At 51.9% G+C, this 25309-nt stretch overlaps 1 protein-coding gene across 9 annotated transcripts in view; it reads left to right on the forward strand.

Annotated features, from left to right (window-relative positions):
• Positions 1-739: 739 nt before the first annotated feature.
• The window catches only part of Bin1 (bridging integrator 1), a 58405-nt gene continuing 33835 nt past the window's right edge, over positions 740-25309 (forward strand). For 3 of the 9 annotated variants that reach the window (XM_051202432.1, XM_051202430.1, XM_051202431.1), the window contains exon 1: positions 744-1024. In XM_051202432.1, the coding sequence (XP_051058389.1) occupies positions 941-1024 (84 nt within the window). In that variant the 5' untranslated portion in view covers positions 744-940. Of the gene's footprint in view, positions 1025-25309 lie in introns of all 9 variants that reach the window. The other 6 variants (XM_051202427.1, XM_051202428.1, XM_051202433.1 and 3 more) reach the window with 4 other exon arrangements.

Genomic DNA, 25309 nt, shown 5'->3' on the forward strand with positions numbered 1-25309 from the left:
CAACCCATTCTCCCAGCCCCCATAGGCTAGGGCAAGCCTGCGAGGCAGTTAGCCTCTTGCTGTTTCATTTGTAAAGTGGTAATAAATTGGAGTCCCTCAGAGGACTGTTGGGAGAGAGACTGGGTGAAATCATGCTTACTCAGCACAATGCCAGGCACTTATTAAATATGCAGTTAAGGGTAGGTGATAGCTAAAGGCAAACTGGAAAAACCAAGTGCTTACTCGGCCTGGGACTAGGCAAAGAGAAAGGGACAGAGTCGTGCCCTAGGGTGCAGGAGGAGGCAGGCTCCGAGCTGCCAGAGGGAGGGAAATCCCTGAAAGGGCATTTTCCCAGCCCCCCACCCTCCCGGAGACTCAGGGATGCCTGCCACGCAGGCATCGATCCTCGCACATTGTCTATGAATTTAGAAAGCACCCAAATCCTTCACCTGGTTACTTTTCTAGGGTTGCAGGAGGTATCTGCTTGGAAGGAGGATTTAAGCCTCAGGATCGCGGTGTCTCTGAACCAGGGACTGCGTAGGTAGTTCCCACCCCCAGCAAGTCTCCAGCACGTCCGGGGAGTCCCTGTCCCGCAGCCCCCAGCCCCCGCCCTCGAGGCTCCCTCCTCCTGGGCGGTGAGGATCTGAATCCCAGAATGGCCCTTTAAAAGGCAGAGTCTTGTCCGGACGGGGAGGGCTGGGGGGCGCTAACCCGTCCGCGGCTAGTCCCTTCTCCCCGCCCCTCCCTCCCCTGTGGGTCCCTCCCACTCTGGATCCCCGCGTCGCTCACTCGCTCTCCCCGCGCACGCTCGGTCTCCGTCAGTCCCCAGAGCTGTTCTAGTGCGCGGCGTGGAGCCAGAGCCCAGGCTGGTGGAGCGGCCGGGGCTGGAGGCTGGGAGCGCGGCGCGCACGGCCTCCTTGCGCCATTATCCGCGCTCGCTACGGGCGAGGCCGGCGCCACGATGGCAGAGATGGGGAGCAAGGGGGTGACGGCGGGGAAGATCGCCAGCAACGTACAGAAGAAGCTGACCCGAGCGCAGGAGAAGGTGAGAGACCTGTAGACCTGCCACACCTCTCACCCCTACCCCTGGGATCGAGCTGGTCACTTCCGGATGATCGTGGCCGAGGAGTCCCTGGGCTTGGTCTCCCTGCAGTTAAGGTGTCCCCTTGTCCCCGCTCGGGCTCCGGCCGAGGAGGGCGCAGCTGTCTACCTTGTGCCCCCCTTCCCCCACCGTTTGTACCTTCTCGGCTCCTCTGCAGAGAAGTGGAGGCCCACGCGCCGGGTTGCTTCTCAGGCGCGGGGTCCACTCTCACTCTACCCTGGAGTCCAAGGGTCAGGAGACTGGGAGATGACCCCCAGCTCTCTAGACCCACGCGGGCAATCCAGGCAGGGCTTGTGTGGGGCGGGGGAGGGAGCCTGTCTCGCCGTCCCTAGGGCTGTTCGCGTCCCAGACTTCTAAGGCTATACTTTACCAGCTGGCTAGTGAGGGCACCCGCTGCCCTCTGCTTTCTACGACCTCTCTACCTTAGTCCCCGAAGGAGGGATTGCTTTACTCCTTCCAAGAGGTGTCTGCGGCCTAGAGGGTCCTGCCCAGACCCGCCGGGTTGCAGAGGGTCTGCACCCCTCGCCCCGGCAGGGCTTTGGCGGTTCCAGCCACTGGAGAGAGAGAGATGGTGGGAGCTCCTGGCTATACGGGTGGCCCAGAAGAGGGGTGTGGAGGGCGCCACAGGAAACCCTATCCCTGTTGTCTGAGAGTACTCTGGGGTTTTTGCAGTGGACGGGATCAGGGCTTCCTGGGACACCCTGACTGTGCAGGAAATGCGGGGGTTGGGGGCGGGGGTCCTTCGCTAGCCTGCCTTTTACCCCTAGCCATCCCTGGCTTATTGAATTGGATCACGCCAGCTGCTGACGCCACTTCCCCTGCCAATTCCGACTCTGAAATCTGAGATTGTACAATCTGTGTTTCTGCCAGGGATAGCCCCCCCTCCCCCGCCCCTGGCTGGGCCTGGGCCTGGGCCTGGTGGGTACAGGGACCCGCTTGCCTTCCTCTGCCAGTCTTGGAGCTGTTTATAAACAATGACTTTTGCAGCTGAGAGCTGTGAGCTCCCCAAGGATGCAGCCACGTGATGTGATGGGGGGGGTGGTGGAGCTCCCCTAGAGCCCTCCTCCTCATCCTTGTGGTTACTAGCTAAGGAGGGGGTGACTGAGTTTGGGGAGGCTCTTGCTAATCCCTGGATCTGTCCAGAGCTCCTCACCCCATCAGGAGGAAAAGGAAGACAGAAGGATTTAGAATCTCCCAATAGTCTGCTGGGGAGACCGAGTTATCCAGCTGGAGCAGTAGGCAGATACTGCTCCCAGTGACCTAGTAATTCGTTTAAGGTGCCTGGAGCCTGCTTCCCACTCCTAAAGGAAATGAATGGGCATATGGGGAGTAAGCGGAGACAGGTTCCCTGCCCCCACTACGTGAGACCAACTTCATGTGGCTCCTCACTTTTGCTGGGGGGGGGAGGGGGGAGTGTGCACCTCTGCCCAGATGCATTTTTCTAGCGGTAGCTTCCTTGATGCAACCCTGAGGGCTTGTTCCTCAGGTGTAGGCTATGCTCCTTCCTTTTAGATGGCCCCGTGTCTCTGGCCCGCTGGATGCCATCTCTTTTCAGTGCCTGCCCAGAAGTTTGGGGCAGTTGGCTGACAGCTGGTTGGCTATGGACCATGACTCTAGCCAGCAGCTGGCCTTGTCTGAGCCTGGCTTCATGGGTCTGCAATTGCCTCTTGCCATGGCTGCTGTGTGTCTCATGGGCACTAAGTAGTGAGGGACCATTTGCCCAGGGGAAGCCTAGACAGTCTGACAGGTATCCCGAGACAGTAGCATGTTTCCCATCCTCTCCTTCTTTGATCCTACAGACCCTGTTTCAGGAGACCCTGAGTCTTGCCTAGATCACTGTCCTTTTTTGCTTATCATCCTGCTACTTGAAATCTGCATTTGCCACAGCCTGGGTATACTGCTTGGACGGCCTCCCCAATATCTTCTAGTGGTGGTCCACACTCTATTCAGTGTCCATTGCTAATGGGACCTCAGTTCCCCTATCTTACAGGCAGTCCTGACCCTGGGCCTACCCTTCTTAGTCAAACAAACCAGCCACAGGGCAATTTTTATTTTTAATTCTCATAGAAGGGTATTTTTGGAGCAAGATGGCAGGTGGAAAGCATAGAAAAAGTTGGGGAGACAGCTCAGTTGGAAGTGTTTGTCGAACAGATCTGAGTTAGATCCCCCAGAACCCGGGTATAAAACTGGAGGCAGGAGTGTTGTGAGCTTGTAACCCCAGGGCTGGGGGTGGAGAGAGGAGGGTCTCTGGGGTCCTATATTAGCAAGCTTCAGGTTCAGTGAGAGATCCTATCTCCAAAAATAAGGTAGAATGAGCGAGAAAGAGACCTGATGCTGAGCTCTGGCCTTTACACACATGTGCACACACACAGGACATACAAAGAATGCCTACGGTGTATTTGCATAGGAAGAAGACCCTATTGCTTCCCATTTATTCTTCCTAACTTCTGGGCCCTAGCAGCTGTGGAGACTCAGAGAGTGACAGTTGAGTGCAGTGTGCTCCCTGGTGTCACAGAGTCCTGTGAGGTCACAGGCCAGCTCTCTGTGTCCCCTAATGGTTGCTACTATGATTCATCAGCCTCTTTGACTGCCCTGGGCAGAGCTGTGTTTGTGACCCTCTTGTGTCTGTCTAGCTCTGGTGGGTGTTTAGTGGGTGTTTGTGAGTGACTGTGGGTATTTGGGTGCTTGCTCTTGGAGCCCTGGCTGGCCCAGACCCTGGAATGAGCTGGTTGTATTCTACTTTCGGCTAGCACACATACCAGGTCCTAGGCTGAGTCCCTGTATGCTGTCTCAGGCAGGAAGCATGTGGCTCAGGCCTCCATGGTGCTTACTCCTGTACTGCTATGTGCCTGTAGTGAGTGTGTGTGCCTGGAGCCCAGGCCTATGGGCTTTGTGAGGTCATCTTCCCATTGCATTTGGCTTAGCTGACCCTCTATAAATGGCTGTGTCCATTTTTGGGCCTCAGAAGGGTGGCTAGGCAAAGCCAATTTAGGGTGGAGGCTGGGTCAGATGACAAGAGGATTAGAGGTTGGCGAGCTGGGCCCCCTGGGGGATGGGGTGGTTGGGGAAAAGAACAGCTGGGGTTGGGGGGGGGTGGTGGAATCTTGCCTGCCCAAGCCCATGGCCTAGGAGTCCTCAGGGAAGAGTATGGGAGGGAGGCTGGGCCTTGTTCTCCTAGTACTGGGCCAGTGGTGAAGCACAGGTTGAAGGTCCTAGGTATGGTGGGGATATGCAAAATGGGAACGTTCCCTTGATGGCTGTGGCTGTCCCTGAGCATGCTTGGAGGGGTACAAGCGAGAGTGTGGGGAACACTAGTGCAAGTCTGGGCTTTTCAGTGCACAGCACACTCTGGCATGTGGAACAGATGCTCAGCAAAGGAAGGGGCAGCGTGGTTATTTATAGGACCTGGACACGTGGTGGTAAGCTGCGCCATGTTGCTCTGTTACACTGCCTTGACACAGGGCAGTGAGCTGTCTTGTCTTCCCTTGTGGTAGGCACATCAACTTCCATAGGATGAGCTTCTGCTAGTGACCTAAAGAGTAGCTAGGATACCTGGAGGAGTAGGTGCATGTGTCCTCCCCTCTGACAAGATGTGCTTTCGCTGCAGTCCTGACTCCCTGCTAGAATCATACAGCCCTTGCAACAGAGGTCATCCGGGCCACTGATTTTACTTAGATAGGCTTTTCCCAGTCAGAGTGGCAGGCCTGTAGCTGCTGCATCCATGCAATTCATGCTCTGCATCTCCTTGTCTTTCTGTGCTTCCCTCTGCCCTGCCCATGTGGATCATCTCCTTTCCTCTATAACTTTCTGTGCTGGGCCTCTCTCCTTGAGCTTGGATAGGCTTCCCTGAACCTTCCAGCCTAGATCAGATTTCTTGAAAATTCTTTATGTAAATGGTTTATCTTCCCTGCAAGAGCCTGCATCCTGTATGAGGTGTTGGGTGCTTGGGGGCAGGGTCACAGGGGATGCTGTGGAGATACTGGTCTCAGGAAGGTGTGGGAGAGCTGTAAGCATGTTTGGGATCCTCCTGACCCCTCTCAGACCTGGTGATCTCGGTAGTGTACTGGCTGTGGCAGGTGGAAACTGGGCAATTGCTATTGTACTGGGGGTAGGTGGACAAGGGGAGCCTGCTGGGGAGCCTAGGGTAAGGTGTGGGCCAAGGTGTGAAGGGCCAGTGAGGATGTGAGAGTTTCAGTTTTGTGGAAGAGAGGGGTGGCTAGATGAAAGGCTTGGGCCAGATTTAACTAAGTGTTGGAAGCTGGGGTAAAAATTGTATACCCCGGGGATTCTCACAGCAGCTAAGGCAGAGCCACTCTCTACGACTCCCTCACAAGCTCCCTTGTCACCTCCCTTCTCTGGCTTCTGCTCTGGGTGGCCCTGGGTGAGTTCTTTCCAAGTTGTGAGACTGGGACACTGCTGAGCTTCTTTAGTCCCGACTCTTGCTGTAAGTCAAGGATGTACCCTCATATAGCTTTTCTCCCCCCAAGGACACACATAGGGCCTCTGGGTCCCCCTGACTGTCTGCAGGACCTTAGTCAGGGGGCAGGTACCTTGGGAGCCTCCTGCCCCACTTAATGGATAAGCTGGAGAGAATGATAGCTCCTTCTCACAGGCATGTTGTGAAGAACAGAAGCTCTTGACAACCAAGTACATGCTCACTAAATATCAGCTAGATATAGACTGATACCATAGAACCTCCTTGGGAGCCCTGTGTCCCTACAAGGCCCACTACTCAAATCGCTCCCTGGGAGTGTCCATTACAGGCCTTTGTAGACAGCTAATCCGGCTGATCCCTTTGTCTGTTAGGGCTTAGGATAACAGCTGTGTGTGTGTGTGTGTGTGTGTGTGTGTGTGTGTGTGTGTGTGTGTGTGTGTGATGCACATGTACTGTGTGCATGTTGATGTATGTGTGTGGTACACACACATGTGAATAAGTGGTATATACAGTCTTGCAGGCACAAGGCTTGGGCTTAAGAATCAGAATATTTTAGAGTTAACTCAGTTCCTACAGATGAATCTAACCTGGGCCCCCTTCTTCAGTCTTTTGACACGGTGGCATAGTGGTGAATTCACATATTTGTTCTACACAACATGTAGCATACACTGGGCGCTAAGCACTGAGGAAGTGGGCATCAAAGCTGTGCCCTGTGGAGCTGATGTCCTCGCTGGAGACATGGTCATCACACAGTGGCCACAAGCAGGAGCGTGTTCCATGTGTGGAGACATGGATGGCTGCTTTGACGGAAGGCTAGAGGAAGAGTCTGGTCTCCAGGTGAGAGGCCACCTCTAGTAGTGGGGACTTCTTCCTATTGGATGTCTAGCATGTTGTGCTTTCCTCTTTGGCATGCTTCCACTGGGTCTGAAAAATGCAAAGAAAAGCATGCTGACCCTAAAATTTTACACCATAGAGGGCAGGCCAGGGCAGATGTGTAGCTTGAGGTGGGTGTTTGTGCAGGGGCAGGTGGGTGGGGGTGCCTGTTCAGAGTGCACTTTGGGGAACATGGGAGAGGCACCTAATGGATGCTACCAAAGGTACCAAAGAAGGCCTGGACTAGAGGGGTGCACTTGCAAGATCCCATACAGGTAGTGAAGTGGGAGGTCACAGGCCTAGTGAACTGGGGTGGGGTCATCTCCCCACACCCACACCGTGTTCCTGTCCTTGGGTAAATCACTCCAATCTCTGACCTCAGCCTTCCCTTCTGAAAAAGGGCTGGCACTTGGGAAGTTGAAATGGGAATTTTCGGGATGCTGGTAGGATCCACCAAGAGCCACCAGTAAGATCCACTTAGTCTGTCATTGCTCTAATGCCATAGAGGGGGATCCCTTGAGGGAAAGCCTGGCACCCAGCCCTCTAAAGCCCCCTGTAAGAGGCTGCCACCTCCTAACAAGGTTACTGGATTCTGCACATGCTATTAAGAAGCAGGGGTCAGGATTGGCCAATGGAGAAGAGAAAGGGTGCTATTCCTGCTCAAGAAAGGGAAGCTTCATCAAATATCAAGTTAGTAATAGTAGCCGTGGGTTACAGCATACCTACATCTTGCCTTCATCGTTTCAGTCTTGTGAGTCTCATCTAGCGAAGAAACTAAGGGGCTGGCAAGGTACCTTGGGCAATAAAAAGGCACTTGTCATGAGTCTGACCATCAGAGTTCTATTCCTGGTCCCTGGGCATCCCATGTGGTAGAACACGGTTTTCTACATGTATGTTATGGTACATATGTATACATACACGTGTGGATACACATGAGTAAATAAACAATTGAATAATAAAATTTATTTTAAAAGAAGGACTGAAGCTTGTCCAGTGGTTGACACTTCAGACCCTCTGGGCGAATCAGACCAGACTTCTAGGTCCCTACTTCTCCTGCAGTCAGGTGGAAAGGTACACAGGTGAGGTGGACTTTGGTCCCTGAGACACTTGACCCTTAAATAAGATGTCCCCCAAATCCCAATTGAGGTAGAGGTTTATACTGTGTGAGGTGGACTAGGTGATGGGAGGCTTGTGCTTCAGAGCAAGACTGAAGATGATGGCTCAGTCTCAGAATTGAGGATAGACTAGACCAAGCTGGTGTGTGTGTGTGTGTGTGTGTGTGTGTGTGTGTGTGTGTGCGTGCGTGCGTGCACGTGCTCCTGTGAATGTTGTTCACGTGGAGATCAGAGAACTTTATTTTTGGGACAAGGTGTCTCGTTGAACCTGGAGCTTGCTGTCGGTGAGACCCCTGGATCTGCCTCCTCCTATGCTGGAGTTACAGGTATGCACTGCTGTGCCTGGATTTTACATGGGAGCTTGGGATCTGAACTCTGGTCCTTATGTTTGCATTTACCCACTGGGTCATTCCCCCAGTAGAGAAGCACCTTTTATTCTGAATTATATACTGTATATTTTAGCTTCCATCATTGATACAAAGTCCATTTAATAAAACCACAGGGATACTAGGTGCTTGGAAGTGTCCCAGGGAGGAAATAGCTACACTTTTAACCCACACAAGCCAGGAACTCTTTTCTCAGTGTGCAGTCCCCTGTGGCCTGGGTACTGCCTCAACAGCAGGGTACTGCTCCTGCCCCCTCATGGTGTCCAGGCCTCCAACTCAGCACACAGCAAGTATTCTAAGCATGAAGTCACCCCCAAAATGCCTTACAAAATGATTTCAGCGTACCCACCTTGCAGATGTCCAAATCCTTCAGAGGTCAAGCCTGTTAAGTAAATTAATGTAGTATTTGCATAGAAAATATGCTGTTAGCTGTCCCTAGATGGTTTATAATGCTCAATTCAATGTGAGCACATGCCACATCATATATTGCTCAGGATACAACAGGAACAAAAAAAAAATCTGTATGTGTTCAGACACAATTTTGTCTTCTGAATTGTAGTTGATATTCAGTTTGTTGAATCTGTGGCTGTAGAATTGGAGGACTAGTGTACTTACTGCAGAAGGATGCATGACTTCTGACATTAGGAGACAGTGCTGGAGGCTGACTGTGTTTTTTGATGGAGAGGAGGGATGCTTGTGGCAGGACCAGGGCTAGGATTAGCCTGGAGGATGCTGGTTCCACCCTACTCTGCCACGTTGGGGTAATCTAGGCCTCTCTTTCTCCATGGTCAGATGGATGAGTAAATAGCTTAGGCATGTGATGGAGTAAAATCTCAAGTGGCTGCAGATTTGCTGCCCGGTGAAATTGTTCTTGTGGCTGGTCAGGGCTGTGTGTGATGTCACAAGGGATGGATTGGGGTCACATCATGGGGCTTAAGGGGGAGCGTCAGACTATCTCTGGGTATCCCCGGGAAAGGGCATTTGTATCTGGTGTCCTTTGGAATGATGCCTAGCTTCGTCATCTTCCCACTGCAGTGAGGGCCCTGCACCAAGCTGAGCCCCAGGTCATCATGGGAGTGAGTGGGTGGCCACAGACGGCAGCCACTGCTGCAAAGCCTAGACCTTCCATATCACCACAGGCTCTGTTCCTTATAGAGCCTCCCTGGCATCATGTCAGGGCAATCCCTGCGGAGCCTTCACTTTGTATATTGCACATCTGACCTGAATTAGACCCCAGGGGGAGTGCGGCTCGCTTGGGCTGAGCCACTGCTTTCTCCCACCAAGCACCTGAACATTATGGGTCAAGGGTCTGAGAAGGAGATTCCTGCCTTCCCCAGGAGAGCTGCCTGACTCTCACACAGTGCCCCCACAGGCCTGGACGATCAGGGAAGGCTTCCAAGAGGAGGAGGTAAACCTGAACTGAGCTCCAGGCCAAGGTGGCAGGCTGGGCTGTGAGGACGTGATTCCGGCAGTCATGGAAGTAGAATTCTCAAGGCCTGTTGGAGATGGAAAGTTAATGCAATTGGGAGGATAAGGCCTGAGGCTGAGAAAAGATAAATGGAGGCCAGGCGGGGGGAAGTAGCAGTAGCTCTGTCTCAGACTGGGTCTGGCTCCTGCTTGCACGCGTGTGTGGAGGTCAGAGGTCAACTTCAGGACTCTAGCTTCTTCTTATTTTTTAAAATCAATTTTTAAGTCAGTGAATCTGGAATGTGTATGTGTGAGTGTAGGTTTGTGTAGGGAGTTGGATCCCGCTCTCCCCTTTGCTGAGGATGGTCTTTTGTCTCTGCTGCTGGCACTTACACTCCGGGTAGCTGGCTCATGAGCTTCCTTGCTGTATCCTTTCCTCCTCTGTCACTGGAGGTGTGCTGGGATTACAAATACACTCTGCCACATCAGGGTTTTAGGTTGTCAGGCTCATGTGGCTATTGCCCTTAACCACTGAGCCATCTTCCTGGCCCTCTCTCACCTTGGTATTTTGAATTAGGTTCATGGTTTAGAATTTGGCAAGCAAGTCATGCTGGCTGGCTAGTGAGCCCCAGGGAGCTGCCAGTCTCCACCTCCCAGAACTGGGGTTGCAAGTGTGTACCATCACGTATTGGCTCTTTTATGTGGGTTTTGGGGAGCAAAGTCAGGTTTTTTTTTTTTTTTTTTTTTTTTTGCTGACTTATGTTCCTGGCTTCCTGGATCAAGCCCTTTAGCTTTCTTCCTCAGATCTAGTGGGAACCATTCTGTCTCCCCAGCTTTGTTCAACCAAACAGTCACTGTTTTGGTGTCTTACTGACTCTGGACACAAGGATTTCAGGCCAGCTGGTATAAGAAAGTGAGCTCTGCACTCCTGGGGGCGGGGTAACTTTGGCCAGAGTAGAAACCAGCTATTTCCGAGAGGCCTAAGGCCAGGACCAGGTGGGGCTGGTGGAGAGCCTCCTGTGTTGGCTTTGTGATGTTTGGGCCTGAGGAAGGGGCTTGGGTGGGGTGGGGTGTATGAGAATGGGGTGGCACCATCTGGTGAGTAGGAATGTCAGGACCCACTCACCCTCTTTAGTTACTGCCTAGAAGGGCATGGGACTGTCCCTCCCTCTTGGGTCCTGCCAGGTGTGGGCATGCTTGGCTGTAGGTGCAGGCTGCAGGGTGGGAGAGGATGATGGGATAGTGGTTGGCCGCTGAGGAGGTGGAGATTTCCATGGCTGCCTGTGGTTGGGGGAGCTTTGCTGGAGCTTCAGCCCGGAAGGGGGATAGGGTGACAGGATGGCCTCAACAGCTTCAGCCCCCTTCCAACAGCTGCAGCTTCTTTCTTTGGACCTTTTTCTAAGTCCGTCCTCTCCCGGGGACTTCAGCCAAGATGCCCAAGCTCTGGCAAGCCTGGGCCCACCACTGAGCCCTGGGCACTGGCCTGATACCCAGAGGTCTTCCGTGGACCCCATTTCCATGCTTCTGGCTCACTATGCTTTTCATAGTTCTTAGTCCAAGGTGGCATGAGCTGTATCTTACTCCATGTTGCACACTCCATGGGACTGGCTCAGAGATTAGACATGCATGACGGGATAGATGGGGGCTCTGACTCAGACAGGCCCAGACAGGACTCAGACAAGAGGAGAACTGGATCTGGATGGGATAACAAGGAGGAAGACAATTTAGTGGCATCTAGGGACAGGTAAGAGGACTTAACCTTCAGAGAGAAGGGGCTTTGTCCTGTGGCCCTAGGGTTTGCTTGCTGTCTGGGCCCACTTTTCCTCTCTCTCTCTCTCTCTCTCTCTCTCTCTCTCTCTCTCTCTCTCGCTCTCTCTCCGCTCTCTCTGCCTAGAACCTGTTCCCCCCACCCCCTGCTCTGCCTCAGGGGGATCTTGGGGAGCCCCGATGCTCTGCAGTTAGCTTTTCTCTGTGCTTGTATCAGGGTTCTAGAAATTGAACTGTAGTGCTCTATGGGGTTGGGGCTGTAGGTGGAGGAGTCAGACAGGGGCATGGAATATATTCCTTCCTCCTCCCCTTATCTGCTTAGGGAAGCCCTGAGATATCCTATCCTGGACCTCATTCTGAGCCCAGGTTGTTTTTGCCCACTGTGGTGTGTGTGTGTGTGTGTATATATGTATGTGTATGTATGTGTGTGTATATATATATGTATGTGTATGTATGTGTGTATGTGAGTGTATGTGTGTGTGTATATGTGAGTGTGTATGTGTGTGTTGGGGGTAGAGTATATATATATATATACACACACACACACACACACACACACACACACACACACATATATATATATATATATATATATATATATGGAGATCAGAGGGAGGACATTGGGTGTCCTTATACACCATTGTCAGCTTTATTCCCTTGAGACAAGGTCTCTTTTGAAGCTAGTCAGCAAGTCCAAGCATCCTCCTGTTTCTTCCCTTGCCACCCACTCAGGGCTGGAGTTAGGAGTTTGAACCCAGGTCCTTACACTGGCTTTGCCCACCTTCTGCCCTCCTCCTCTGAATCCAGGGAGTGAGGGGATGGGTGAGGGGAAGTGTCTACCCTACAGCAAATGTCAGATCAGAGCATCTGTGTTTTTAGATGGCACCCCTATGTGGTCTGCCTTTGTTACTGAGGCCCGGGTATGTGTTTGGGAGGTGGGCAGGGGCCTTGGAGACTGGCACTCTAGAGAAAGTGAATGGACCCTTCACTGTGTCAGGGATTTCTCCATGACCCGGTTCTCCCGTTGACTCCAGAAGTGTATCAGGGGGCCTAAGACCTGGATATTCTTGTGAATAAAGATCCTTAGAGATTCAGGGTTGGGTATGAATAAAGCTAGCCCGATCCCTGAGAGGGTGGTGACAGCTGGGTCAAGATATACTCACCACCTCCACGAGGGAAAGACTGGGGTCTGTGACTTGTTAGTGGCTGACAGGAGGCGTAAGGGTGTATTTAAGCAGTACAGGCTGAATCTTGTCCTCAACTGAAGGGCAGACCCTACTTCCTATCCCTTTGACATTGAGAAAGTTGCTTGTGGAGTGGGATAATGTCTTCCATGGTAGAGCTGAGCTGTCACTATTTGTTAGTTCAGGACTCTGAAGGTCAGGTTGTAGCCTTTTACAGGGTGTGTGGTGCACCGTAGACCAGTGTGGGCGTGTGAGGCAGCTCAGTGGCTTCCACTGGTGCGCTTGGCCTTTATGCTTAGTCCAGGCCCATCTTGGGATCCAGATGGTGGGGCCTGAGGCTCAGTGGGAAGGAAGGAGTAAGTCAGCTCTTGCAGGGGACCAGCCCCCAGGCCACACAACCAAGCCAACTCTTGGCTCAGGGCCAGCCTGTGCAGTTTGGGGGGGCTGCCATCTATTCTCAGCCTCACCTTTTTCTCCTGCCCCCTGCTTGGGCCCGTTCTTGGGATTGGCATTTGTTGAGTTTAGACAGCTGCCCTGTGGACAGGGGCAGCTAGGGAGTGGGCCAGTCTGATCAGAGGGTGTGTGAGGCTTAGCCTTGGGTTCTGGAGCCTCTTCCTTCTGGGGACTCCACGCTGCGCTCCCTGGGCTCATCCTCAGCCCTTCCACTAGTAACAGATGGTGGGGCCCAGCTCTTGGCTGGGTCTACTAGAGTTCTGAAGTCATAGATGAAGTGTCTCCAGTGGAGAGGGACTGGGGTGTGTAACGAGTACGCCGCCACACCAGCCCCAATTAACACACAGAGACTCTGTATATGATATTATGTTGTTGGTCAGGTGCTAGTTTCTTATCGGCTAGCTCTGTCTTGATTATTAACCCATTTCTATGTATTTCCACGTGGTCTTACCGAGAGTGGAGGAATGGCAGTTCTGTTCTCTCCAGGCTCTCCATCCTGACTCCTCCTTACTACTTCCTATTTCCTCCTTGTCTCCTAGTTCCGCCTATCTTGCTTTTCTATTGGCCAACAGTGCTTTATTCACTAAACCAGTATGAGAAACATACAGAATGACATCTCCCATCAGGGGTGGCTTGCCCAAGGCTGCAGTAAGGTGACCGTCCTCTGGCTGCTTTCTTCTCCTCACTTTGTCTGTCTGAGCTGGTGGTCCCCTTAAGTGGAGCTCAGTGGTGCTCAGGGGCCCAGGCAGAAATTACGCCAAGTGGTTCAGTTTGCAGTACTATCCATGCTGGACAGCAAGCCAGGCAGTGCTCAACCTCTCTGAGCCTCTCAACTCTCCTCTGCTGTGGTCATTAGGATCTGGAGTGTGGAGCCTTGTGTTGGCCTTGATAGAACTACACAGGTTGTCAGAGCCCTTCCCTCTCAAACTTCCCTTGACGTTCATCTGGAGGAAAGGGACAATGGCTTCTCTGACCTCCCCACCCTCTCTCCAGTCTCCTTTTTGCCTGCCATGCTCTCTAAGTCACTTCCTTTGCCAGCACAAGAAGAGTAGGGTCCAGCTCTGCAGCCTAGGTTGGCCTTGAACTTATGGTCCTCCTGCCTGAGCCTCCTGAGTGCTGGGACAACAGACATGAACCCCCACACCAGTGGTTATTCCAGTATGGGAAGGAATTATGGAAAGTTGTAAGTGAAACCGTGTTCCCATACTTTATTCTTTCCTGTGTGTGGTGTGTGTGCTCACACATGTGTGCATGCATGAATGTGTAGGTCAGAAGTCAACCTCAGGTGTCGTTTCTCAGATACCCTGTGTTTTTGAGACAGGATTTCTCACTGGCCTGGAGTGCTCTGATCCTGCTAAGCTGTCTAATTAGTGAGCTCCGTAGACTTCCCTGTTCTGCCTCCCCCATACTGGGATTACTGGCATGTACTACGATGCTGTATAGTTTTGGGGAGAGGGTTGACAGGTCTTATGTTTGCAAGGCAAGCACGTTACCTACTGAGCCATCTCCCCAAGCCACATGATTCTCTCTTGATGTTGCTTGGAGAGGAGTCTGTTTTAATGGAATTATATGTTTATGTTTTTTTTTTTTTTTGTCAGTGCTTTTATTTTTGTTTTGCAGTGCTGGGAGTGGAACCTAGCACTTCATGGCTGCTAACCCAGCTGGTACACTAGGCCCATGTGTATCTTCCCCAACAGATGCTGAGGGGGTGGGAGGTGGTAGTTTAGAGGCAGATCCACCCCCATCACGGGCTGTCAGGGCATGGAGGGGTAGTTCTGATATATCTGTATAGGTAGGTACAGAACTACAGCCACGGTGGGGGGGGGCATGTGCCTGTCAGGACAGTGCCCTACCCAACTTGACAGGCCTTGGGGTCACCCTGTAGCATTCACATTCCACTGGTCATGCCTGGTTGCTAGGCTTTTTACAGGCCTCCAGGGCCAAACTATTGAGCCCCAGTCAGGGCTCCCCATAGTGGCTACTGCTGGTTCTGCAAGGCTGTCCCCACAGGGACACAACTTTGAGCTTTCTTTTTGCTGAGTTTTGAGGCCCTTGCATTGTGTGTGGCATATGCATGGAGGCCAGAGTTGTTGTTTGTCTCTGTCCCGCCTTATTCTTCTGAGTCAGGGTCTCAGTCAAACCAGGGTTCTCCTATCTCACTAGCCAGCTTGTTCTCGAGATCCCGTGTCTGCCTTCTAAGACTGGAATTACAGTGAGCTGCAGTGCCAACCCAACAGTTACATGGGTTCAGGGACCCTGAACTCCCAGTGTCTTGCTTATATAGCCAGCTCTTTAAGTACTGGCCCATCTTCTCCATCCTGCTTTTTGAGAGTGAGTCTCTCATTGGCCTGCTAGGCCAGGCTGATGGGGAACGCTCCAACTTTGCACCTCCAGTGCTAGAGTTACAAGCATTCCACCGTGCCTGTCTTTTTATATGGGTCCTAGGGCTTGAACGTCTTAGGTCCTCATGTTTGCAAGGCAACCAGTTTACCAACTGAGCTATTTCTCCAACCTGCTTTACCTTTTTAGCCAAGGGGGCCAGGGCAATAGGCTAGGGATCCTGAAGAATTGTAGCCAGGCAGGCTGCTGGAGGGAGCTTGGTCTGGAAGTTGTAGGCTTAGCAGGTGTTTATCCCAGAGGAAGGCTAACTATGAGCTCAAGAGAGTCACAGAGGTATGTGTGGGCACATGTGGGGTAGGGACTAGGTGGGGTGGGCTGGCTTGGATAGAAACAATCCTACTTAGGTTAGTTTAAAGAAGAGGGGGCTGGAATGGAGCCAGCCGTGACTCCAAGAGTGGGCTCTGTGGCCCTGATCTTTGTGCGCCACTTCCTGGCATTTCTGGGTACCTCACTGCCCCATATATTGCCATCTTGGAGAACGGCATCATTTCTCTAATTGCTCAAACCTCGATTTCCCTCCACCCACCCCTTTTTCATACCGTATTTTATTATTCTCAGCATTTCCTGTCCATGTTCTCACCACTGCAGTCTTGTCCGAATGGATTCCCTGACTTACCAGTTTGAAGAATGTCCCCATGTAGCTAGCGTGGAAGTCATGGTAGAATGGAAGTCAACTGAAATCCAGCTTGTTGGGTGGGAAGATGGCTCAGTTGGTATAGACACGAGGACCAGAGTTCTATCCTCCAGAACTTAGTACTCACTGATGTCGAGCCCAAGCCTGTAGTTGCGGGAGATCCTTTTACCCTGTGAGTCTCCATTCCTTTGGGACCCCAGCTTTCCTTCACTCTGATTTGGGGTTCTTCTTCCCATGTCTTTTGAGGCCTGACTCCCTGGCTTCTTCATGAGTCTTTCCATCCTCCTACAAGTCCAGAAACAGCTGGAGAGTATGGGCAGGGGTCCCTGCTAGGGCGGGAGTATATGTGCACCTATGTCATTTCATATCTGGGTATGAGTGCTTGGCCTGGGATTGTGCTCCCTTGAGGGGAGGGGCTGTCTGAGGGCTGGAGAAAGTTCTAGTTTTCTAGGGATGGGATGGAATTCTGTCTCTGGCTTCTTCCCAAGACCAGCATCACAGATACTTGTGTTACTTTGAAAGGTGGAGAGCAGAACTGGTGGCTGGCCTGCTGGTGCTACACTGTCAGAAGCCACAAAGGTTGTTCCTGGCCATGGTCTTCTCCATCCTGGATTTGCTTTCGGTGACTGAGCCCCTGCGTGGGGACTTGGACTGCTCCTCTGTATCTAAGGCCACAGCTGGGGCAGGTGCAGGGCCTTGGGCCCAGCGGCCTGAGCTCTCCCAGGAGGCCAGCCCCAGTTCTAGCCTCTTGCTCTTTGGTGTTCGCCCTTCCTTCCTGTGGTGGGAGTAAAACACAACAACAGCTCTGTCTTGATTGGTTCTTCAGGCCTAAGCTGTCAGTAGCAAGCTCAGTAGCTCTTCCTGGGGTCACTCTGAAGGGATGGAGTGTGCATTTGTTAAACTTAAGGAAGGAAGGGTTGGTGTAGCCTGTCATGGTAGGAAAGGCATGGCATCATTAACTTGAAGGCATCTGGTCACATTGTGTCTGTAGTCAGGAAGCAGAGAGAAGCAGATGGTGCTTAGCTCTCCTTCTTTTTAGTCACTCCAGGACCCCTGCTAGTGGAATGGTGCTTCCTTTATTCAGGATGGACCTTCTCACCTTCATTAACCCAGTCTAGAAAATTCTTCATAGACACACACAGTCAATATGCTTAGACACAAAGTGCTTAGACCTCAGTGTCTGAACCCAGGCTCTGAGGAGAGGTTGGCAGAGCTCACCTGGGCTCGGTGAGAAGAGAAGCTGCCCCTTGAGCAATCACCAGTACATGTGGCAAAAGTCACATCCGGGGGCCACCTGGTAAGGAAGCTGTAGTCCTGGCCTATGCCACCCTGTTTGGTGTGCCTCTGTCTCCTCTCTCACAAAATGGCTGCTGTAGCCTGCTTGTTCCAGAAAAGAAGAGTGGGAACTGTGGTTGGAGGCATCTCCAATGGCAGCATAGACCAAGAAAGGGTCTGCCTGTGAGCATCCCTGAGCCAGGCCCCCCTGTTGGGGGAGTATGATCTCTATGAGGGCCCACCACACGCAGCACTGGTCAGAGAAGCCTACAGGTGCTGCAGCTTGGCCCCAGCCCCAACAGGTGACCAGTCGAGTGGCTGCTGGCCCTGGTCTATCTTTCTTCCCACCTGGACAGCTCTGAGCAGTGCTGACTCAGCTATTTCAAGACCACAGACCTGGCCCTGTTTTGATGGCTGGTAGTGTCTTTGCTTGCTTCCTTTTCTTACTTAAAAATTATTTAGTATGTATGTATGTATGTTTGTATGTATGTGAGCCTTCTCTCTCCTACCATGGAGTCATGGAGTCTGGGGATCAGACTCTGGTCTTCAGGTGAATGCTGCAAGAGGTTTTTTTTTTTTTTTTTTTTTTTTTCCCTATCAAGCCATCTGGTCTACCCTGGTTTGCTTTTCTGATTTCTGAAGGGAGGGCGTTTTAGTTACTCCTTTCATTGCTATGATCAAATACCTGACAAGAAGGAACTTAAGGAAGGAAGGGTTTATTTCAGCTTGTAATTTGAGGAGACACAGTTCATTCTGGCAGGAGCATGAGGCAGCGAGTCGCATGGCACCCATAGTCAGGAAGCAAGGAGAGACTGATGCTGGTGCTCAGCTCCTTTCTCCGAAGTTCAGCACCCCAGCCTATGGGATGGGGCTGCCCATATTTAGGGTGGGTGTTCCCCCAGTCTGCAAATTCACAGACACATCCAGAGGTTCATTTCCGAGGTTATTCTATACGCTGTCAGGTTGACAATGTTAATCATCAAGGGTAATACTCAGGAGCTTGAGGCATGAGGTGAAGATTAAATACCAAGGAGCACAGATTCCTGGTAGCAGTGATAAACACACAGGGAGGACAGGACTGGACAGGGCAGGACAGGACTGGACAGGACAGGACAGGCAGATCCAGGGCACTTTGCAATACTAGAAAAGAAGTGCGGGAAGATGAATGGCCATATGACAGGATGCTCCCCTGGCCACGTTTGGGACATTTGAGCATCAAAAAGAGTAACAGTGGGACACAGTGAATGCAGAACGAAAGCATGAGTCCTTGATGTAGCTTTCCCACTGTCCTTGCAGAGGTAAGCAGGGAGACTCTTCATAGAGGGCTAGAGCACATGGAGGGGGCTGGGCCACGGGAGCGAGTGCTCCTCAAGCTTTCCTGTGCATGGAACGCAGGGTGGGGGCTGCACAGGAGGATGCCTAGGACTAATTCAGCAGGTGGGATGGAGCCTGGAATTCCTTTTCTTCACCAGCCTCTTGGCTAATAGTTAAGTAGTTGGTTCATAGATCTCCTGTGTTGACTACATTGACACAAGCTAGAGTTATTTGGAAAGAGGGAACCTCAAATGAGGAAAAACTCCCACTAGATCAGTCTGTTGTCAAGCCCAACGGGCCATTGTTTTTTTGATTGAACATTGGTGTGGGAAATCCCAGCTCACTGTGGGCGGTACCACCCCTGAGCAAGTGGTCTCAGATGCTATAAGAAAGTGGGCTGAGCAAGCCATGAGAAGCAAGCCAGTAAGCAGCTCCCTCCATGGCCTCTGTTTCAGTTTTTTGAGTTCCTGCCCAGAACTTTCTTCAGTGATGGGCCATGATATAGAACTGTAATTGAAATATATCCTTCCCACCCTAAGTTGCTTTTGATTATGGTATTTTATTATAGCAATAAAAACCAAGACACTTCACTTTGAGCACAAAAGTTGTGTGCATGTATACATGTATGCTTATGCATATGTTTGTGTGTGTATAGGCCAACATCATTATTTTTCTCCGTTGCTTTCCACCTTATTTTGTGAGCCAGGATCACTCATTGAACCTGGGGCTCACTGATTCTGCTACTCCAGCTCTCCAGCTGTCCAGTAAACCCTAGGAATCCTCCTACCTTTTCCTCCCTAGTGCTGGAATCATAGACATGTCCTATTACACATTGCATTTTTTATGTGGCTGTTGTGGATCTGAACTTGGGTCCTCATGAATGTGTTTGATCCCGTAGAATTGGATGTGGTGGGCACACCTGTAATTCCAGTGCTTGGGAGGTAGATGTAGAAGGATCAGTAATATCCTTGGCTGCACAGTGAGTTTGAGGCCAGCCTGGGCTACTTGAGACTGTCTCAAAGGGGAAAAACAAACAAATGAGAACAGAAAATGAGACAAAGGGCAAATGTGGCTGGTGGCAAGGGTTGCCCAGTGAGTATGGAGGAGAGCAAGCGTAGATGGTGTGCTGTGTTATCTGTTCAGGTTTTTTTTTTTTTTTGAGACAGGGTTTTTCTGTATTGCTTTGCAGGCTGTCCTGGAACTAAATCTGTAGACCAGGCTGGCCTCTAACTCACAGAGCTCTGCCTGCCTCTGCCTCCCAAGTGCTGGGACTAAAGGCATGCACCACCAACGCCCAGCCTGTTCACCTTTTTACAAGGTCTGTTCTTTCAAAATGAGAATTTGAGAGGGACTTATGGAGGCTTCAGCCCTCTCTTCTGACCTGTCTTTTCGATAGTCAGTAGTCTGGACCCTCTCTTCTGACCTATCTTTTCAATGGTCAGCAGTCTGGATACTTGGTGGCAGCTCAGACCCTCATCTGGTCCTTGTGAGAGCCAGCCCAGGTCACTCCAGTGTCCTAGCAGAGATGGAGAGGAGAACCCTCATCTCTATGGCAGAACAAGATCAGCGTGGGTGTAAGAGGGGGCTGGGAAGGGTGTGGAGGCTAAGGGGCCTTTAGTGGAGAATGGACCCTGTGGACATTGTTGCTGCTCACCTCTGCCATTGGCATCCTAGTCTGTGGGCATGGATGAGAGCCCTCTGGGGCAGAAGAGGGAGGTGGGAGGACCTCGTGTCCCTTCTCTGCCTAGAGGCCACCTCTGGCCACTCCTGCTCCCCTGGTCTGTCTTTTCACATCCCTGTATCTCCCAAGATTTCCCTATAAGGCTTGCAGCTGGCCACCCTGCCTCTGCCCACCCAGGAAGCCCTTTAAGTATGGAGCAGAGGGACAGTGGGAGGTACCCTCTATGTTCTGGACCAAAGCTTTTAGCTTGGCTGATCCCAGCTCTGTCCTGTATGTGTATGCACACGTGTGCACACTCAAGGGGTGCAGGAGGATACTCTGGAGTGTCAGGGAATCAGTCTAAAACTCCGGGTACCTGGGCAGGTGGACAGACCTTTGGCCTGCTTCTGGGTCCCTTCCTCACTTTTGCCTCCCACAGAGGAGCCCTGTTTGGTTTCTCACAGGGCCTTTTGACTCCCATCCTGTCAGCCCGAGTGTTGAGTTTGTGGGAGCGTTAGAGTGTACATCCTGTCTCTGCGGTCCCCAACCACAGCCTGTGTTGGGAAGAAGAAGTTCGGTGGGGAGGGTGGGGTGATGCTCTACTGGCTGGGTGAAGCTTCACTCGGAGACTTCCTTGTCATGGCTACAGCTCAGACTCGCCGGGAGGAGATGATGAGGAAGGTGAAGGCCTGATGACTTTTTGAGGGTTTCAGCGATGGAGTGGTGGGTCCTGGGAGGGAGGTGCATGAGTGTGTGCTCTCATGTCTGTGTGTAGGCATGCCTGTGTGTTGGAGTGTGGCTAAACCGGGTGAATGGTGGGTGGAGTTCACTGTCTGCTTCCCGTGGCAGGCAGGATAGCAGAGAACTTCAGTTTTCCTGCCTCGCATGGGCTTTGCAGCTTCCCATGGTCTTTCCTCCTGGGCTCCTGGGTTTGGCCCTGGGTTCTGGAACATGCTTATTCTTGCTTATTCTATGTGTGTACATGTGCATGTGTGCTTATTCCTGCCTATTCTATGTGTGTGTCTGTGTGTGTGAGTGTATTTGTGTGTTCATCCATCCGTTCATTTGACCATCTGTCCACGTGTCCCCACAAGGTCAGAAGGCTTGGTCTCACCATGGCGCTGATGGTGGGAGGGTCTTAGCCTAGGAGGTGACTGTCCAGAGTCTAAGGTTCAGTGATTGACTTGTCTGCCTCTGCATTCACCAGGCTTCCCAGTAGGGAAGATCTGACTCTAGTTCAAACAAGCCTGCCCTGGGGACTTAGCCTTCCCTCCCCCTCTGGGCCATTGGACTTTTTGTATGGGTTTTGCCTCTGTGTGTGTGTGTGGGGGGGGGTGGGTTGTTGTAGAGTTGGAGGGTTTGGCAGGATGGCTCATATACTCAGGGACATGACTGAGCCCAGAGCTCATGCTCTTACTCTGGGTCACAAGGAAGGCCACATTGGGTGTTGGGGGGCTTGGGGAGGACTTCCTCCCTTCCCAGAGGCACAGGTGGCTCCAACAGGCACTGACCTATGCCCGACACCTCATTTCAGCCTTCCCAGGGGAAGTGGCCATCTCAGTTGGCCGCTGCAGAGGGGCAGTGCAGCTGGATGTTTGCGGAAGGAGGTCTGGAGCCATCAGTCGAGGTGTCCAGGCAGCTGTTGACAGACACTCCAGCTCTGCTCACATCTGGCCAAGGGCTGAGGATGTGAGGAAAGGAAGCTCTGATAGGAGGTGACATTGAGTGGTACTGATAAGGCTTCCTGGAGTGCTGGCTCTGGGCCTGCTTAATGACCTCCTGTGTTGGCAGGCACAAAGACGTGGAGGTGTGGCCAGTGAGAGTCTTATCCTTTGTCCCACTTGAAAGGCTCCTCTTTGTCCTTTATAAAATGAGACATGCAGGGTGAGTATGTGCTGCTGTGACACTGAAGGTCTGGGACTTTCTTTTGTTATAAGTGTGAATTAGATTCTAGATGACACCCACTGGGATTTTCAAGTGTGTCCTACAACCAAGAGTTGAACCAGCAACCCATAGATAGTGATAGAGATAGCTCATTGCAGAAGGGAAAGTTGGGGCTTGGGAGGTGGGGCAGTGGTAAAGCTCTTACTACTCAAGTGTGATGACCTGTGCTCAGATCTCTGGAAACCATGCAGTGTCTGCGATGCCAGCACACCATGGCTAGGGCAGAGGTGGAGACAGGAGGGTTCCCTGAAGCTCCTGGGCTTTTAAGTCCTTAGGACTTACAGAGCAAACAGTTTAGCCACGGAGCCATTTCCCCAGTCTCTCACATGTCTCTCTGATGCTTCTGGAACCTCCCTCTTTGCTCTATTCTACTTCTACAGAGCTCTGGATACTGGGTGCCATTGAAGTCACCATCACTCTACCCTTCTCCTTCATAGCTCAGCTTAATGTTCTGTGTGTGCTCCTCCTCTCCTGGTCCACATTGCCCGAGATACTGAGGACCCCTGCTTCCCCAGTGCTCCGTGTCTGTGAACTCAGCACAGGAGACGCCATGAAAGAGATGTGTGGGCTCTGTCAGTGTGTGTGTGTGTGTGTGTGTGTGTGTGTGTGTGTGTGTGTGTGTACATGCATGCAAAGGTGAAGGACCTAAAGTGAGTATCTTGTGCTCCTAACCCCAGAATGGGGACAGTTCCCAGCGTGGCTGAGCATATTCATGTTAGGGAGCTTCTTGGGGACTAGAGCTGGTCAGGAAGGCCTCCCTCAGTGGCCAGGGTGTGGTGGGATGCTGGTGTGGATGGTATAGATAGGAATCTGCCCTGGTAGTTTGTCTTCTCTCCGGCTGTGAGTCCCTACAGAGTTTATGCTCAATAAACAACCATATAGTCAGATTATATAAAAAAATTGCAAAATAACTTAATGTTCCATCATTTTGTGTCTGGCTGTATTCATAGCTATACTCCACTGCAGATGGCTTGCTGACCCTGAGCTTGACACACCCAGTAGCCACAAGGTCTCATTGGCTCAGATGTCTGCAGTGGAGCACTTGGGTGAGGAGGGACCTGCAGGGGGCCACTTTCCTGGCCCTTGGCTATACCATAGTTGCTGTCATCGTTCCTTACCACTGTAGAGAAGAAAGATTACAAAGTTGTTGGCCACTTCTACCATTCTTACCCCTTTCCATCCTGTGACCTGGAACCATTAGCTATCCCACTCCCCTACAATATGACATATCCGTTGTCTCTCTTCTCTATCTGAGCTGCCACCCCCTCCCCACATCTTTCCTGACTCCCATATCTGCATCACCTTTGTGGTTTTAGCAGAGATGCAGGGCATAATATAGGTGGGATGATTAGCAAACTTGCTGTTACTGTACCAAGTACAGGAGACAATCAGGCTTTAAAAAGGAAAGATTTATTTGGCTCATAGTTGAGATATTAGGCTATGGTTGATCTACTGTGTTCGAATACAGCTTGACAAGAGATGGCCATGAAGGACCGGGTGTACCGTAACTCCTGGGGTAGGGGTGCTGGAAAAGGAGCAGTGGGTCAGTGAAGGTCCACAAGGGCCATGGGATGAGGAAGGTCCACGAGGGCCATGGGATGGGGAAGGTTCACGAGGGCCATGGGATGGGGAAGGTCCACGAGGGCCATGGGATGGGGAAGGTTCACGAGGGCCATGGGATGGGGAAGGTCCACAAGGGCCATGGGATGGGGAAGGTTCACGAGGGCCATGGGATGGGGAAGGTCCACAAGAGCCATGGGATGGGGAAGGTCCACAAGGGCCATGGGATGGGGAAGGTTCACGAGGACCATGGGATGAGGAAGGTCCACAAGGGCCATGGGATGAGGAAGGTCCACAAGGGCCATGGGATGGGGAAGGTCCACAAGGGCCATGGGATGGGGAAGGTCCACGAGGGCCATGGGATGAGGAAGGTCCACGAGAGCCATGGGATGGGGAAGGTCCACAAGGGCCATGGGATGGGGAAGGTCCACAAGGGCCATGGGATGAGGAAGGTCCACAAGGGCCATGGGATGAGGAAGGTCCACGAGGACCATGGGATGGGGAAGGTTCACGAGGACCATGGGATGGGGAATGTCCATGAGAGCCATGGGATGGGGAAGGTCCTAGCTGAGGACCTAAAGGGGCCAAGTGTACTTTCCAGACTACACAGCCTATCTCAGGTCATCAAAGGGAGGTGTGTATCAGAACATGTGCATATGGGCTCCATGATCACTGGGCTGTCTGTCCCCTTTTGCCTTTCTTCTCTCCCCTTTCTATCCTGGAGAGCTCTGGGGTTGGAGAACAAGGCCCAGGGAGAAAGTGGGGAGCACTTCTGGGCAGACCCTCTGTTCTGGGCTTCCTCTTAGCCCTTTGACCTGGCTTCTCTCCTAGTCTTGGGTTTACCTCTCCTACCCTTGCACATCTAACACCATACCTCTGTCCGACACCTCATTTCCCCAACACTGATGAGGAGGGCCAGAGGTTACCAGAAGCAGGCCACTTTGGAGGCTTCCAGTTGGGAGTACACGTGTGTGTGTGTGTGTGTGTGTGTGTGTGTGTGTGTGTATGATGTGTATAAATATGTGGGTAGGTGGAAGACTAAGAGTCAGTATGGTTGGGTTCAGTGTTGACTGCTGGGCAATGGAGGAAGAAACAGAGTGCCTATGTCCATGTCACTTCTAATAGTCTACTCAAGTAGGAAGTTGATTTTAAGTGACCAGCCAAGCCCAAGAGCCCTTATTACCCTCTCTGGTCTGTGATGGTCTATTCTGTGCCTATTCTGGGCCTCCCTGCAGTGTCATGGGCCTTGGCAGAGGCAGCAGAGTCATCGGAGTATGCAAGGACACCATGTTTGGCCCCTTTCCTGCTAGGCCCACTTTGAATGGGTGGGGCTCCCGGCCGTGCAGTGAGATCAGTAGGGAGGGACAAGCAGTCTCTTACACTGTCTCTGAGGCTTTCTTCGTGGTGATGTCATGACAGCCTGTCTGAGATTCTCCATCTTGGCTGTTGGTAGAACTTTGGAGCCCTGAGGGCCCCGGTCTTACTGTTTTCATCTACTCTTTCCTGGTATGATACAGGCAGGATAATTTATAACGAAAATGTTTCTGGATCGGGGCAGTGGCTCAGCTGGTAAAGTGCATGCTGGATAACCCTGAGGACCTGAGTTCAGATCCTCAGCACCCACAGGGCTGGAGGAGCAGGGCATTGGAACTCATTGACTGCCAGGCTAGTCAAATAGAAGAGCTTCAGGTTCAGTCTCAGAAATAAGGTGGAGAGTAACTGCACCTAATACTGACTTTCGACCCTTGTATGCAGGTGCACACACAAGCGTATACCCCTGTGGACATAAAGGGCATATGTCACACACAGAAAGAAGGGAAG

The sequence above is a fragment of the Phodopus roborovskii genome, unplaced genomic scaffold (assembly GCF_943737965.1).
Source record: "Phodopus roborovskii unplaced genomic scaffold, PHOROB, whole genome shotgun sequence".
In the NCBI taxonomy this organism is placed as follows: domain Eukaryota; kingdom Metazoa; phylum Chordata; class Mammalia; order Rodentia; family Cricetidae; genus Phodopus; species Phodopus roborovskii.